This window comes from Camelus dromedarius, chromosome X (genome assembly GCF_036321535.1).
Source record: "Camelus dromedarius isolate mCamDro1 chromosome X, mCamDro1.pat, whole genome shotgun sequence".
NCBI classification, from domain to species: domain Eukaryota; kingdom Metazoa; phylum Chordata; class Mammalia; order Artiodactyla; family Camelidae; genus Camelus; species Camelus dromedarius.
In genome coordinates this window covers 12281894-12299067 of record NC_087472.1, presented here as the reverse complement: position 1 = coordinate 12299067, position 17174 = coordinate 12281894, and the positions used below count along the sequence as shown (strand labels likewise).

General features: G+C 41.0%; 1 protein-coding gene across 3 annotated transcripts in view; it reads right to left on the bottom strand.

Moving 5' to 3' along the window:
* Positions 1 to 484: 484 nt before the first annotated feature.
* Positions 485 to 17174, bottom strand: part of FGF13 (fibroblast growth factor 13) — a 442238-nt gene continuing 425548 nt past the window's right edge. For all 3 annotated transcript variants that reach the window (XM_031445397.2, XM_064483315.1, XM_010997070.3), the window contains 2 exons: positions 3342 to 3540; positions 485 to 1922 (listed from right to left, as the gene is read on the bottom strand). In XM_031445397.2, coding sequence (XP_031301257.1) covers positions 1786 to 1922; positions 3342 to 3540 — 336 coding nt within the window. In that variant the 3' untranslated portion in view covers positions 485 to 1785. The remainder of the gene's footprint in view (positions 1923 to 3341; positions 3541 to 17174) is intronic.

Sequence of the window (17174 nt, the reverse complement as noted above, 5' to 3'; positions counted from 1 at the left end):
TAATAGAAAAGAATATGTATGTATAAACGTAACGGAATGACTTTGCTGTACACCAGAAACTAACACAATATTGTAAATCAACTGTAATTCAACAAACATTTTTTTAAATGTTTATGTTTTCCTTCAGTTCTCAGAAGTGGAAAGGGCATTAGATACTTAGTCCTGTGCCTTCCCCCTACCAAGAGAACTGAGCAACAGAGAGGGGGAACCGACAGTGTGAATGGCAGGGACAGTACCAGAACGTAGGTCTTATTTGTACAGTTCATCATTGAATGGGGATGAGAACTCTTCTGTTCCAATCTGAAGTCCAAATACAATAACTAGTACAATAACTACACTTTCAAGAGTGCCCATGTGAATATGAATCTCTAGACTGCAGATTATCAGAGGGCAGTGAACTGATGCACGTAATTCAGTGTTTAACTCCAGTTTCTATGACAGTTCGTGGCACACAAGGGACACTCAATAAATACATGTTGAAGGATTCTTCTTTGAATGAATATAAAGAGTTTATTCGGTGCGTATCTGGGTATACAACAACAAATATTAAACAACTTTTTTTTTTTTTTTACTTTTTTGTGCACAGGACAGAAAACTGCCTGTACATGCTATGTCCACTTTTGGAACACAGATTTTAACAATTATTAATGCACAAAATCTTACATATCATGCAACTCTATGCCAAGAGTCCAACTTTCTTCCATGCAACAGATATGAAGATCTAAATGGAAACCTAGCTAAGTCTTAAACACTTTTCCAGAAGCAGGTATAAGTATATGTTGTTTAGGGGTAACCAGTCTTAACATTTCCTCATACACAATATTCACGTGCCAAATACAATGACAGGAGAACTCATACATATACAGGTAAGACGTCTCTTATTTTAACAACACGAAAGACAACACAGTTCCACAGTTCCTGTCGTTACACAAGAAGCCACAACAATAGTTTAACATGATAACACAAATGGAATTAAGAGAAATCTACACTTGAGGATGATTTTATTTTAAGGAACCTTTACTGACGGGGGTTGACAACACAACTCCATTTCTACGCACAAAGTACAGCACAAGAACTTGACCAGAGTACTACAAATCTACAAGAAAAAAAAAATCGGTAAAATCACAAGAACACTGTTACCTTGAGCCTGAGATGCCAATTCAGCTTCAACCCTGAATTTGGTTGAGTTGGATTAAGAGACACAGAGTCAATAGAACCATTGAATTTCAGAAATCATAAAGTTGCGCTATACCAAAGTAAAGAATACGTTTGAGTCAAGCATAGATAGAAAACATTAAGCCAAGAAAACAACACAGTTCACATAATTTTGTTTGCCCCTACAAAACATTTAAGCAGTTAATTTTGTTCTGTTTAGGTTTTGTTTTTTTTTCGTTTGTTTATTTTTGAAGAACAGTGTGGTCTTTTAAATTTTCTTGGTTGGAGAGCAAATTTTTATCAGCATTAGTGCTGTGAACTGTTTTTGGTTCGTCTTCCCCAAAGCATAGGTGAGAGCATGAGAAAATTGAGCAGTCCTTCCCCCAGACTTAGTTCACTTGATAATGCTTGGCTTTTTTTTTTTTTTTTTTTTTTTTTTTGCACAAGCTCAATCTAAATTATGGGGCTTTATGAGAAGAAGGTTTAATGGCAGATAGAATAGTGAATCTGCCTGTTTGTTTGGTAAACGTCATCGACAAATTTGAACTTTGGGGTGAAGGACTGCTAGAAGGAGTCAACAGCACCTGGAGGTAAGGTTCTGTTACAGAGCCCTTGTTTTGCCCTCACTGGCTACGTTGATTCATTGTGGCTCATGGATTTGCCTCCGTTCAGCACGCCAGAGACGCTTCTGCTCTTGGTTGGGGTCCCGCTTCCAGACCGGGAGAGCTCCGTGAGATCGTGCAGCGACGGCTCCTTGTACATGGCCACTGCAAAGCACAGACAGGTGGTGTGAAAGGCCTCTGAATGGGCACGGCACACTGGTCCTCAACTTGTCCTCTGCTTACTGGGCTTCCGTGCTTGAGGCCAAACATGAAAAATGCTGCTTTCAAGGGCCCAGGAGAGAGCGGACTGGACCAGGTTAAGCCAAATCCAGTCTTGATACAGCAGTGTGTAAAGAATTCTAAGGCCTAATTTCCATCACTTATGGTTATATATATGAGAGGACTGATGAAAAATGCATTTCATAAAGCTCTTAGATGTGTATAACTGAATCACTATGCTCTACATTGGAAAGTAACACAACATCGTAAACCGACTATACTTCAATAAAAATAATAAATGAATAAAATAAAATAAAGCTCTTAGAAATTTATATATGATGAACAGCATGCAGGGCGAGCCAAATATGAAAATTTAAGACATTTTTTAACACTGATTTCTCTCCTACTTTAAGATGAAACTCTCCAAGAGTCTAAGAATTAGCATAATTCTTAGTGCTAATCAATGGTAAATATTGTGCTGTAAAAAACAGTCCTAGCTTACACTTATGGAGTACTTACCACACGCCAGATACAGTTGTAGGAACTTCACTTGCATTATCTCATTGGATCCCCATAAGAATCCTATGACGCAGGTACTTTTATCCATATTTTACAGATAGGGGACTGGAGGCACCCACAGGTCAATACTCTGCCCAAGACCATCCGGTGAGTAAAGGGGGAAGCTGGGATTTGAATCCAAGTGATCCGGCTCCAGCAAATGTGTAGTTAAACAGTGCTATGTCGTTTTGCCTGGGCAATCTGCCCCTGCTCTAAACCCCTATTCTAACCTCAAGCCGGTATCCTCTCAGCGGGCTTGCTCTGCTCCACCTGTATTTTCTAACCATCCTCCACCATATCTCACTACTTCCAACATCCCTATCTCTTGCAGCCCATCTCTACCCCTTCCCCTTTCTAATTTGCTTCTAACCCACTAATAATGACCAGAAAACCAAACCTATGAATGGAAATTGTTGGGACAATACCGTTGGATCCTTAGAGAGGGTCCAAGGAGTCTTCTTATAAGTGTTAAGTGTGCACACATTTTCGCACCTGTGTTTCGGCCTGGGGACCATTTTGGCATCATTTGGGGTTCTTGGCTGTCCTGAGTTAGCAATTAAGCTACTTCCATACAAGGAAGGTGTTATCACATGTAGATGTACTATGGAAAAATTAAAATCAGGAGAGTAGATGCTGCTGTCAATGCTTTAATGTCTTGTAAGTGTAAAATGTTACTGAATTTTTGTATAAATGCCTTAATATGGAAGAATTATGTTCCACTTTCAAAAGCGTGATATAGGATTGATTTAACTACCAATACTCATTTGAGCCACATATCAAGTTATATGTGGTATAATATCAAGTTACCTTTCAGTGGCTTGGGCAGAAAGTGGGCTGCAGGCTTGTTCTTCTTCACATGGTTTCCTTTCATGATCTCTCCTTCTTTGTTCAGACCCAGATACCACCCTCGGCCTGACTGCTGCTGACGGTACATCATCGATGAATATGTCACGTAATAATTTTCAAACACCGATTCTTTGAATTTGCACTCAGGTGTGAAATGTTCCTACAAGAAAAGAAAATAAACAAAAGCTCAACATTTATAGCTGTGAATTTCACGGAGGACCATGTGGTATTGCCCTTCAGGAGTTGAGGACATACTTTGTTAAAGTTTGTTATGACCAGTGTTCTATTTTAATAGCATAAACCAAGACTACATGTAACATTTCATGTGACGCTTTAGAAAAAGCCCTAAGTGCACGTGCTACTGATCAATGATTAGCTCTCTTTGTAATAAGGTAATGGAAAAATTAGAACCAGCCACATGAGTATAATGTCTTGGACAAATACAGCAGCCAAAGATTAAAAGACAAACATAAAGCTGTCACATGGAGTTCTGTTCTCTCGGGATTAAATACGAAAAAATAAACATTCGATCCTTCTATTAATTTTCATAGATCATCCAGTTTACTATAATTTTCAATTGCTTGAGGCTGAAATCTCTGTTACAGTGTGAAAATGCAGGCTGTCTATATATCTAAAGAGATGCTACAAAGAAAGACTTCCTTTCAGTTTTAGATAAACCAAATTGATTTTTTTTCAGATCATTGGACCTTGACTTAAAAAAAAAAATTCCCTCATCTTTCATCACCCCATCCTTGCCTTACAGTAACATTTACAAACAAATCAATACAGAAGCAAGAAATTTACATTAATTTACAAGCAGACATGAGAGAGCAGCCCAGGGGACTTTGAACCTTGGGATGTGATTTCCTGCTGTGTACTTGGCCATGTTTTCTTTGGGCTTGCCCATACAAATGAAGGCTTCCCGACCCAACAGACTGTTTCTGAAAACAAACAAAACCGGAAAACCTTCTTTCAAATTTCGCGTATGTGTCCGTATGCAAGAAACAGCTATTTAAAATGACCATTTGTGAGCAAAATGAAATGAACAGCAGCTTTTAATCTCTAAGGAAAATGCTAACTGAGCTACATGTGACAGTGGCACCAAGAAAGCCATTAGATTTTTGCTATTTTGCTGAGATATTATCAGGAATAAGTTTTTTTTTTTCAAAGCCTTGTCCCTTTATTCACTGCATACTTGTCCACCACTCATAACGTTTCAAACTTTTTTTTTTAGGAGCAAGTTTTGATAAAACTCAAAAATAAAACCACCTTGCAATAAAAATATTACAAGCTTTCTGGACACCAGTCTTTTCTGAACCATGCCTCCATGGTCCTACCTGCCTCCATTTTCACGTTAGATAGCATTCCAAGCAATGCACACTTTCTGTGCAGTGAGACCTGAAACACTCACAGAGACTCACTACAGCAAAGAGACACAGAGTCCTCAAATGAGGCAGCCTTTTTTCTGAAAGTTAATTGAACACTTCTTTTTTTCTGGGAATCCACAAAACCTGTTTTACTGAGTAATCTCACTGATCCCCCCCTCCCCCATCTGGCTTCCAGAATGCACAGATCAGAGTCATCTTCTAGGGTAATTTTCAGTCTAGGGCATACTTGGTAGATCCTCAGAAGATTCACACAAATCCAACCTACTCAAGAAGAAAAGTACGTCTAAGGCAACTACCACATGGTAGGAACCAAAGCCTTCTATTTCTGGGCTGTGAAAACTCCTCTTTGTAGGATTCTCAACACAGGGAGTGCCAAGGTATGCCTACAAAGACATGTGACTGAAAGTCTCCACGCTTCCTCTAGTGATGAGGACACTTGCATAGAGTGTTGGTTTCGCCTTGCCTACAACCTGACGTGGCATTTAAAATTCCCCACAACTGGGTCACTACCATGCCTTCAGGCGTACCCTCTACCATAGAATCCTGTGAACCTTTGTCCCTTTACCAACTCCACTCATGTCATCCTCGTATCTTTCTACCTACCAGTTTTCCTCATTCCTCAAGGTTGAGCTCAAATATGACCACCCCTGGAATCACAGATGATCTCTCCCAGTCAGCACTGATTGTACTCGTCTTTGTGCTCCCATGAACTCTCTCCACGTCTCCAGCATGACCCCGTGACTTGGGATGTGCATGCTTGACTCCAGGTGGCAAAAGAAATTTGTCGTATTTCTGAATCCACCTTCCACCCTCAGAAATGACTGGTCATATTGTCTACCACACAGCAGACCACTCAATTAGTGTTGATAGGAGCTGAATTTCAGAGATTCAGATTTGAGTATCAGAAATTCTAGGATTCAGAAGTATCCACCAGTAAAAAGTCTCCAGGGAATTTCCTTAAGACCAGAGAATGAAATCAGCCATATGTAGAAGGAGGCTGTCACTGCAGGGACAGATCCTGCATGTGTGACTTCGTATCTGTTAAGAATAACAGCTACTACACAGACACTGGCACCTACAACATTAGGAGGAAAAACTTGGCAATCGTTACAACTATTGGAAAATGGCAAGGAAGGACTCAATGAACTGAAGGCTCTGTCACATCCTGGCAATTTCTTAGTCATCACCACTAAATTTGGACTCAAGAACTCAGTAGAGAGGGAGGAAAATGAGGCCAAAAAAAGAATGTTGAAGCAACCAAAGAAGTGTTCTGTTCTCTGTGTGTGACACTGTCATTTTATCCAGTGCTGGAATGAGTAGGTAGAAGAGGCTTGATTTTTATCAAATGTGGAAAGATGCGAACATCCCACCCAACACAGGAAGGGCCACCAAAGGGAAGAGAGTGCTGCGGCATCTCTCCGTCTCAGCAGTGGTTTACGGAATAACATAAATTGAATTTGACCCTACCAGGAGAAGCCCTATTCGGAGAGCACCAGGTAGACATCTGGCCAGGACTCAGTCCCCCTGGATTGACCTGGATATGATTATTAGTGCTCTTGAAAAAGGTACCCTAGTGGCCTTGACACACAGTACGCCCTAAATAGAGGCAGCAGTCATTGTGCTTTGTGCTTACTATGCATTAGATACATACCTGCTATCATAATAAATGAATGAATGAATTAAAAAGACATCAAGCATTCCCTGCACTGCCACTAAGAAATTACTTGGCATGAGTACAAAAGAAAAGGTGCTTTATATCTTATAACCTTTTATGCATTGATTTATCTTGAAAGTCATTTGCCTCTCTTGCATACCTATATTTATTTCAGAAGAATAATGTTAATCACGTTCAGAGGAACAACATTCCTCTGGAAAAAAGAATACAGACATTCAATCTGTCTCTAAAATTGCTCCTTGGTAATCATCATCTCTTTTCCCCTTAAAGTTCAAAGTTAGTTTTGTTCTCAGTGAATACTGAACCTTTTAATCCAAGGAATCCATACCAGTTCGCTATAATGATCATATCCGGGGTAAGGAATGAAGAGTCTACACTGGCAGAATGACTAATCCAAGAACAAAATCGAACACTTCTTTTTACCAATTTATTCACTACTAAGGGCAAAATAGTTCTTGGGAGGTTGAAATATCACTGTCAAGAAGAAAACATTTGAAACTCTCGACATCAGGTCAGTAGAACATGTTGGAGAATGCTTACAGCTACAAAGGATGACGATCAGCTGCCCTTATCAGGGCAGATCCGACCTCCACACAGACTCTGAGAAGCAAGTGAAGAAGCATTAATGCAATCGGTAATGTTGAGTACATGCAAATATCCCCCCAGATCCAAGGGGGCCCTAGAAAGCATCTCTGTCCCAGAACAAAGGCTCTGGACCTGGGTAAATTGCTATTTTCTTTAGGGTCAGAAGAAACAGCAGTGCCTCGAGTTGCCCCTGGCACCAAGGGCAGAGCATGGAGAGGATGCAATACCCCTCCGGCCCCCTGGAGCAGGAGCCAGGTCAGAAGACGCGGGGCGATGACGGTGGCTTCCCTGAAGGGCGCCAAGTCAGGGCCACCTCGCTCAGCCGGTGATGTGGAGCTATATCCTCAGTAGCCGTAACCAAAAAGGCAGGAGCTAAAAACATCTGGATATCACACAGGTCATCCCGCTGCCCTAAACTCATCTACAATACCCAAATCCACGCACAGTGACTAAATGCCTTCCTGATTAAAAAAAAGTAATCGGGCAAACATATGCCTTAATAGCAGGTTGTCCATACGTCTGCCCCCTGTTTTTATATTTTCAGCTATGGTACCAACTGAGAGGATGGCAGTATTTCACTTGAGTCTGTCTCAGTAGGCTTTTAGGATTGCCACGAATTTCGTAAATGTTTCCTTTTAACACATTTCTCCCAAAAGAAATACTTTTTAAGTGGGTTGTGCTGATTTCCTTGGATCTCAAGAGAGCAGCAGTCTCCTGAGGTCTTCCACACATAAAATGGCAACACTAAGGCCCTAGACTGTTGGACAAAGTCTGAATGTTACATAAAAGCTTTCACATGTGTATATGCTATGTCAAGCGCGCAAATCCTGGTAGAGGCAAATGTTTCTCAATGTATTTTGTTCTATTCACATGTTAACATTTTCACAGGCATCGTAGAATGCAAACAAACAGCAGTTTAAAGATATATGAGTGGGCATTTAAAGAAACTTGAAAACATGACCCTAGTAAAATATAATTTCCTCTTTTCAGCAGGTTCTATAAACATATAACTCATCTATCTCTCCCTTTAATCCTCTCATTTCCTTCTCTTTTCCTCCTCTCTTGTGGCCACATTTTCAGTAACCTGACGATCCAATTAATTTAACAATTCCTGGCAATAGCAAGGGTCACTCTTCTAACTCTCAGCCACTCTCTGACGACAATTAATTTTCTAGATTTAAAGTTAGCAGGTTATTCAAGCAGGTCTGACTTGTGTGCGTCAGTTATTCCCCAGCCTAATGAAAATAATATGCAGATTAAAATGAGATTTTCAACTCTGTGAAAAAAATAAAACAAAATAGAATCTTAAAATATAAATCATACCCATGGGGGGGACACTGTAACTACCTATATTCTCTCTATAAGCTTCCTCTCTATCAGTGATTTCAAAATCCAGGATTAATTATTATATTCAGGACTTTGATGTTCTCTCCCAGGGTATATTTGATGTGAATGAACTTCATTATTACCAAGATCAAAGCACGGGAAGGGACAGGTTGGGGAAGAAGGAATCAATACTTACCCAGTGCACTGTAGCTAAACAAAATGATTAATTCATGATAAACAGAGTTTGGTTTGTTCACTCAGATATCCTCTGGACTGTGGGATACTTGAGGGCAGCTCCTAGCATGGGGCCTGGCTTACAGTCAATGATCAATACACAGTGATGAAATAAATAAAGAATGGACAGTCTTAGGAAGAGGACTTGGCAGCTCTCTCAGACAGATCCCCAAAGGGTTAAGTGCGGCACTGTATGAATAGAGGGCTGTGTTACAGGAGAGACTGACAGTCAGAACTTGCCTGCCAGGGCAGAAAGAGTAGATGATAAAAGGAGGAAAGCAGCCGACAGATACATTTAATTTAAAAAACTGGAGAGAGAGGGAGGGATGGAAGAGAGAGGGAGGGATGGAGGGAACAATGGAGGGAGGGAGAGGGGAGAGGGAGGAAGAGAAGGGGGACTAATAAAGACAAAATGATGCTTAAGTTGCAAGAATAGAGACCTACTGGTAACCAAGATACAGGCATTAAACGTATGCTCTTGACCTTTGGCTCCGCAAATAGCTAAACATTTCAACTAAATAAATTCTATTAGCTTGATTTTTGTAAAATGGCGGGGGGAGGGGGAGGGCAGGGAGCTACCAGCACTGCTGACCTTACAGGATTGTTGGACAAGGAGCCAATGAGATGATGTATGTGAAATAAGCTCTGAAAATTGTAAAGCTCCATAAACATGAAATGTGGGATAACTTCTGCTAATACATGCCCAGAAAAGCAAGGCAAAATAAATAAATTCTCTCTTCCTTTCAAGGTTCTTACTATGGAATCAATTTCGAAAGAAAGGATCTGCCTCTGTGTGTTTTATTAACATGGAAGAAGATAAATTCGGCCCCAAATTAGGACTGCACATGAATTACACTCCACGGTTAGTGTTCTCCTCCAAGCTTGGTTCCCAGAAAACTGGTTGGCTCCCTTCCACTTGTCATTTTGCTCTGCAGTGGGCTGGAAAGGCTGCAGTGCTTCAAGCCACAGCACTAAAGAAATGAAGTGCTGAACAATGGGCCTCATGAAATAGAAAACAAACTTATGGTTTCCAAAGGGGAAGGGGAGAAAGGATAAATTAGGAGTTGGGATTAACAGATACACACTACTGTATATAAAACAGATAAACAACAAGGTCCTACTGTACAGCACAGGAAACTATATTCAACATCTTGTAATAACCTATAATGGAAAAGAATCTGAAACAGAATATATATATGTATAACTGAATCACTGTGCTGTACACCAGAAATGAACACAACATTGTAAATCAACTATACTTCAATTTAAAAAAAGTACACATGTTAACTGGCAACCATTTATAAAGAAATGCAAATTATACTTAAGAATATGCACATGGGACTATTTTTCCTCATATGGTTAGAGTTAAATTTCTTGGTAACATTTTTGTATTCCAAGATATTTAACAGACATTTCAATTTATCTTTTGTTGAGCCCACAAAATAGGCCAGCACAGTATTGCTTTTTGTCAACTCTATACAAAAAACAAACAAACAAACAAACAAAGCTAAGAAGTTTGCCAACCAACGGTCTGTTGAAAACAGAACTGGGATGCAGCTCTGGCCACCTTTGAGCCCTGGGGTTCATTGAGTCCTCGGTATTGGCTTGTTCTGGATTTTCATATATTTCTGTACAGCAGTCTCATGCATTGGATTACTCAGGCCGTCAAATTTCACAAAGCAGTAAGATAAAACACTTATTTCAGTGTTTTATAAAATACACTGAAATAAGCTAGAATAAAGCAGGAGACAAACTCAAAACAATGTACCCCTTACAGAGCCTAAGAAGGGTGATTTTTGTTGTGATATAAAAATTACATGATCCAAAGGCCTCCCTCACTCCAAAACTGGTCAGCAGGTACACTCTGAAATGGAAGTAACTTGCTGAGATTTGTGACCCAGAAGAGGCCACATGTCTCCAAGGCTGTGTAACTGGCCCAAGACAGTGTTGGTCTGACCCAAGCCTTGTAGAAGACTACAGATTGGCTAGGAATCCAATGAGGTAGCAGAAGATGGACTTCATCTGACATAAGACAAGTTACAGAGAGACCGTGTGGCCATCACATCAGTTTTGTAAGTCTTACTAGATGAAATCTTACTCTTGAACAAAAATCTGTGGGACAGTATTTTTTCCCCCAAGGGAAGAACACTTCTCTAAAGTGAGTAACTCTCTAAAACTTTTTTTTTATCTATTATGTGTATTACTCCAGGATATTGGCTCTTCTTATAAGTAGGATCAACCTACGTGTTTTGAAAGGGGAATCAAATATCAGATACGATTTCTAAAAATAAACTTTCCTGTCTTTTGGCTGGTTATTGGAATTCAGCTGTGACCATTAGCTCACTATTCTCTGTCACTGTCATGCTTTCTAATTTGTGGCCGGATTCTTATGTGTAATAACTTCAGAGCGGGATCTAAACCCATCTGCAAGAGAATGACTTCGGAAGTATTTGTAGTCAGCAAGAGAATAAGCTTAGTAGGTTGTATCTTTTTAAATAGCTCTTCCAGACTCCTGTCCAAAAATTCAAAGCCTGGGAACTCTGAAAACATTCCCTAGAGATCCAACAAACTGTCATGCAAAGGAGAAAGGTTCTTTCTGTGTAGATCAATTGAAAAAACCTCTGGCGAGGTAGGTGGCCTATTAAAAATAAAATCAAACCAGGGTGGGTGCATAGGATGTCCTAGTACCACAGGCAATTTTGAGGATGGCCATTTGGATTCGTGTTGGACAGTGGTTGTGTTAGATTTGATAGGGTCTGTCTCTGTAGAGGAGAGTCACTTATAATAATAACCAGGAGTCTACTTCTTCAAAGACTTTCAAAGAAGACTTCTTATCTTTTCTCTTGTGCAGGCGGGAAAGCGATGCAACTGCTCAGATGGAAGTCACTAATGCGTGCTTTCCACTGCAAACCATAGAACGTGGAATCACAGGGCCAGGTGCAAAGGCCTCATCTATAAAACAAGGATGAGAAGGGTGCCATAGAGGGTTGTTGGACTTTCGCATCACATTATACCTGCCAATGCCTTCTGAGGATGGGAAATTGTAAAGAGAGTCCTCTTTCTATGTAGAGAGTGCGTTTTCACTCTCATCTGACCCTTGAAAGGAGTTAATGAAAGGATGCTTGTGACAGTCACTTACATGAGTCTGAGTGGGGTTGGTCAATTCATTAATTTAAGGCTCAAATGGGAGAATTCATTCTCAACTACTTACTACTTAGCCTACTGGGCACCAAGCACTGTAGGAGGCCCCTTTGTGTATATAATCGTCTGATTTAATCTCGACAGCAGGTCTCTTTACAAGCTTCAGAGTGCATCCACATCCGTCTGGCCTGAGAGAGGCATTCTCCCACCTTGCCAGAGAGAAAATCACAGGGAAGAAGCCCTCAACAAGCCATTTCCTTATAAACTCAATTGCAAGTGTGTCTTTTCACCCAAATGGCCACCGTGTAGACAAGAGCTGTGATGTCGCTTCTCTTCTAAATGAACAGTTCCAACACTGGCTGAAGGTTCCACCCTGCCTCCTATTCGCGTGTCCCGGCTCTTTGAACAGCGAAGAGCTCTGTTCAAACCTGCCTCTTCCACTTTCCAGATCGCTGACTTTGGGCACTTTACCTGGGCTCTGATCCTGCATCTGGAAGGGGAGAGAACATCCCATCAGGTGCCTCACGGGGAGGACCGCAGAGGGCCTGCGGAGCAGCCAGTGCACGTGCAAGTGCTCAGTGGCCAGGGTAGCCCTGCCTTCATTCCTGTTCGTGTGACATTCGTGAGGATGCAGCAGCCTCTCTGCCCCGCTTCCACCTTGAACCTGGTAGGCAAACCAGCCCTTGTCAATGCAAACAAATGGAGTACAGAAAGTGCCTTGCACCTCAGAGAGAGGTTAATGTTACGCATTAACTGTATGGGTGAGAACTGCTTTCAGCAGTGGCTCCTTTGCAAGGGTAACAATACACGAGCTTTTAATTTGGGGCTTAAAATAGCCTAGGATTCTAAAATTTGCATTACTGTAATGGGTATCAGTGAACCCACATGATATTAAAGAGATTTGTGAAATAATCCAGTACTAATGGGCCAAATGACATTTACATGTCTCATTTTAATTACTATGCCGCAAAAAGTACAACAGTATTCTGTCATTTCTTTTGTTCTAAACCACTGTTTTGCCAGTTCTACTTTCATGATGTAGGTTACTAATAACAACAATACTGAAAAATCTGATAGCACCTTAAGTTTAAGCTTTGAAAGTTGTCTACAATTGCTTAAACAGTTACGGGACTAGAGTGACAGTCAAGGGACAATTTAATAATGATAACAAAAGTAACGATTACAATGGATTTTAGTAGCTCTAAAGAGCTTTTTTTTTTTTTAAGTTGAAGAAATGAAATCAGAGATACACTGGAATCTGGTGTTCACACTTTCTTGTAGAGAATGAACCCAGAGCAGGGAAGCAGCCCCTTCTAGAGGTAGCTGGAATCTGTTGAAGATAGCTGGCATGGGCATGTGACAGGCCCTCATTTTAAGGCAGCCTGAGCTCTAAGATGTTTCAGGGCTGCAAAACACCGAGGACCCGGCAGCCCTAACCGGCCCTGGGTTGCAGAGGGAAGGAAGAGCTGTAACACAGAGCACAAGCCGAGCCCGCCAGCCTGTCTCCCAGCCCACTGCCTCCTCCACCACGCCAGGCAGCTTCACACTGATCTTAAGTAAACATGTCGATTGAACGTTCTCCTAGCTCATGCCATGCAAAGTTCATTCTTCTACTGCAAAATAGTCATATACTGAATTTCAGCACATTTGTGTTTTTTTTTCTTTTCGGGGATCTCTCTACACTAGAAATTTTTTAGGGGATGACCCCAGAGTTCTTTTACTGAAATGAGGCTTCTGCCCCTTTAGGTGCAGAGGTGGGTAACAGGTAGGGAGAAATAGAAATCAGCCGTATCAGACTCCTGAGTGTGTAGGTGTGCTCGCAACAGAGACAGACAGACAGACAGACAGATGGGGTGGGGTGGTGGGGTGGCAGACAGACAGAGAAAGACAACAAGAAGTGAAAACAGAGAAAGTAAATGTGATGATTTTATCTTTTTCCCAATTCTACAACCTTGTGGCCTTGGAGAAAGGCCTGCCATTCCCACGCCCTGCCCCCATCCCACCCCCAACGTATAAAGCGGGAAAGAAAGTTGTTCCTTTTGTTGGGGGCAATCACTTTGGTTCTTGTCCGAATTCCTGGTTGTGCTTGTGCTCAGACCTCGGGGTAGTTAGTGTCTATAGAGGAGCCTGATAAAGGAAGAAACCTATTTCTTCCTGGAGATTTCCCTACATGTAATGTACATCCATCTCTGAAGAGAAAAGAAAAAGGAAATCCAGGTCTTTTGAGAAACTCGGGATTAGTGCAAAATTCATTAAAATAAGACACTTTGAGACATGAATGTTGCTATCATAAAGTGAAGTATATTTTCATAAGAGAAAGGTAACGCTTATTAGATGTGTAGCTATGTCGCAGTAAACAAGGCTACGGTTCCCTATTTACGACCAAACTGTCGTCGCCTGTGATGCTGTTTATTACAATCATCACCTGATATTATGATTATGGGGAAACCACTGCAGGGAAGCCTGAATTCTCAAAACGCAATGCTTTACAGCAGTGTTTAGACCCAGTATTCAGCTACAATTCATAAATGAGCTTTTCAGTAGCTTGGTTTAAATCAAATTTGGTCTGTTCTGTATTTCCTGAAATACTGCAACATTTTCAGATTAATTTTTTAAAAAGGGTTTTGATGACATTAAATTCTGAAGTAGGCAAATTACAGTTCTTCATCAAAATATGCAATTTACATTTTCAAATATTTTGTTACCTAAGTCTTACCATAGTTGAAAACACAATGCAAGACTACAATATAAACTATGAGAATATACAAAAATGATTACTACTTCATAAGCTTTGCACAACCATGACCTATTTGGAATAATTTTCAGCTTTCATTTTCAACAGTGTAGACTGTTAAAGCATTTGCATGAGAATGCAAAATACATAAATTATCCCTGCAGGGAACACTTAAAACTTAAGGTAATTATATATAGCATAGAAGTGATTTCAAAGTAATCAAACAAAATAACAAATAATTCTATAGTCACCCTTTAAAATGATTATTTTTCTGTCTTCCCAGTGATCCAGATCACTAAAACCCCTCTCTTTCCAGTTATAGTCACATTATCAATTCTTACTTTGTTCTTTTACCATCAAGCTCCTACAGCTGGCCCTGAAAATTTGCATGCTGTAAAAGCTGAACTAGACAGCTCATAGAGATGGATTCTCCAGTTATATTCATGCTGTGAAGAGAACCATAACACTCCCTTAATATATCTTATCATTGCACTTTTATACTAAACACGCATCCAAATCAAGTCCTATTTTTTACACGCCTCCTATGCAAAATCTTTTAATGGCTCCCTGCTGCCTACAGGATGGAATCCAAACTCCCTGGCCTGGTGTTCAAGGCCCTCCACAAGCTTGCACATGCGCTCCTACAACTCTAGCGTGAGATGCCTCAACTCCAGCCAGACTGGAGAAATAAGACCAGGACGGAAAGCAGCAGAGATTTTTCTTATGAATGGAAAAATATCCCCTGCAAACCGATCAGTGTGCTTCAGAGGCTGGGATGCTCACTGTGATCAGAGAGAATTATTGGGTCACGGGGAATACAGAACTAATCTCTCCGAAGTTTCTTTCTTAGGCTCTGCATTCTTTTTTCTTTTTTAATTCAAACAAATGACTTGCACTTCTTGGAGATCTGAGCTGCCTGGTGTCACGGTTCCGCTCACTGTGATTTAGCAGGCGGTGTGCCTGTGCAGGGGCTGCCACCAGGTCTGCAATTCTCTGGGGACCACTTGCTAATAATCGGCACCTCTTCCTTTCCCAGCACGCAGAGGAAAAAAGAATCCAACGTCAGCATGTCAGGAACCTCCAGGCTCAGCTGCGGCTGGAATGCGAAAGCACTTTACAATTGATTATGTCTGAAGCCTTTTCACAGCATCAAGGAAGAGGGTAATGAAATTGTATCTGAGCAGAAGGAAGCTAAATTATTTATCTCATACTAATTTTTACCAGATGGCTGGTGATGAAAAATCTATACTGGCAAATATGCTGTATATATTACTTTAAAGATAATCATGGGGACTAAAACTTTAAATGGTCACAATATATTTGTATTTTGTTTTATGGCTCATATTGATTCCATACCTAGGTTCTTCTAAGTGCACATGATTGGTACGTGATAAATCATATCACTAAGTCGTTATAAGCTGCATCATCTATTCATGAATCACATCAGCAGTTGGATGGCTTCTCTTTTTTTAACCTACAGATAGAACATATTTGGGATGTTGCCACAGGATGGTGCCTACTGTATCCCTCAGCATCAGGAGGGTGCAAACAGCACGTCTTCCCCAAGAGAGAGAAAAGGATGTGGCACTTCAGGGAGCTCACAGTCCTCAGAATTAGACTCCCTCACTCAGCTTCAGGCAGAACTGGTTAAATGCTGGCTTCCGACTAAAATAAACAGTTGATGGAAAGGTGACAACTGTCAGGGAGAGAGGGTGTACCAGATGTACCTCCTTTTCCTCTTCTGCCCAAGTTACGTCTTTAGGGAGAGGGCTTTGTGGGTTCAACATCCAAGTCCACCCTGTCATGGATCCATTTTCCCCTTGCTCTGAAGCCCCCAGTGGAGCGAGGCCACCATGGTTCTTCACTTCACTCTCAAAGCCAATTGTTGATGAAAAGATAGAAGATGTTCAATTAAATGTGCTGGTTCATATCAAACAAAACACTTTCGGATGAGCCTCGCTACTCTGTACTGTTCTCTCATAAGAGCAGGTAGAACTGCTGGCCCCAGAAAGGCACTGACTTGTGAACGGAATCACCAGGTATGATTCGCCCAGTGAGTCAGAGCGCCTCTGAACAACATCTTTACGTAATGTTTATTATTTTGCAAAATGTGCAGTGTCATCTCTGGCCGACTTACGCAGACCAATTATTTTCCATACCATGTTATGGGGGTTATACTCCTTCAAGTCAACAAAGATTTCTGAGTGTCTATCATGTGCACTGTTTTCCCTAAACTAGTTACTGACACTCATGGTGCTTAGCACCGTGCAAATAGCAGTTGCCGTCCCCACACAGTTGTCCAAAGAGCACTTCCTGAGCTGCAGCCAGAACTTACGCCAGGCCCCAAAGTGTGTCTGTCCTGACAGTGAGAGACAATGGACCCAAACTGAGTTATCGTCTACAGTGGCCAGGCAAGATACAGACCTACTGTGGGTGAATCTCTTCCTACTAGGACAACCTGGTCGAGCATTTATTCTGTTCAAAAAGGATTCACTTGGTAAATTCATCTGTTATAGTTACACGTTCTATTGTCAGCAGCAGCAGCTAAGAATTTACCAATCTCTGAAAAAGTGTGACTATCCTAGGTCAAGGCATAGATTCGAATGGAAATAGCTTATGTTGAGACCTAAAAACAACTCCATCAGAATCACATCAGAATGATCAAAGTTGCCACTGCGAGATTACTGAAAGGCACGTGTAAGCCGTACATT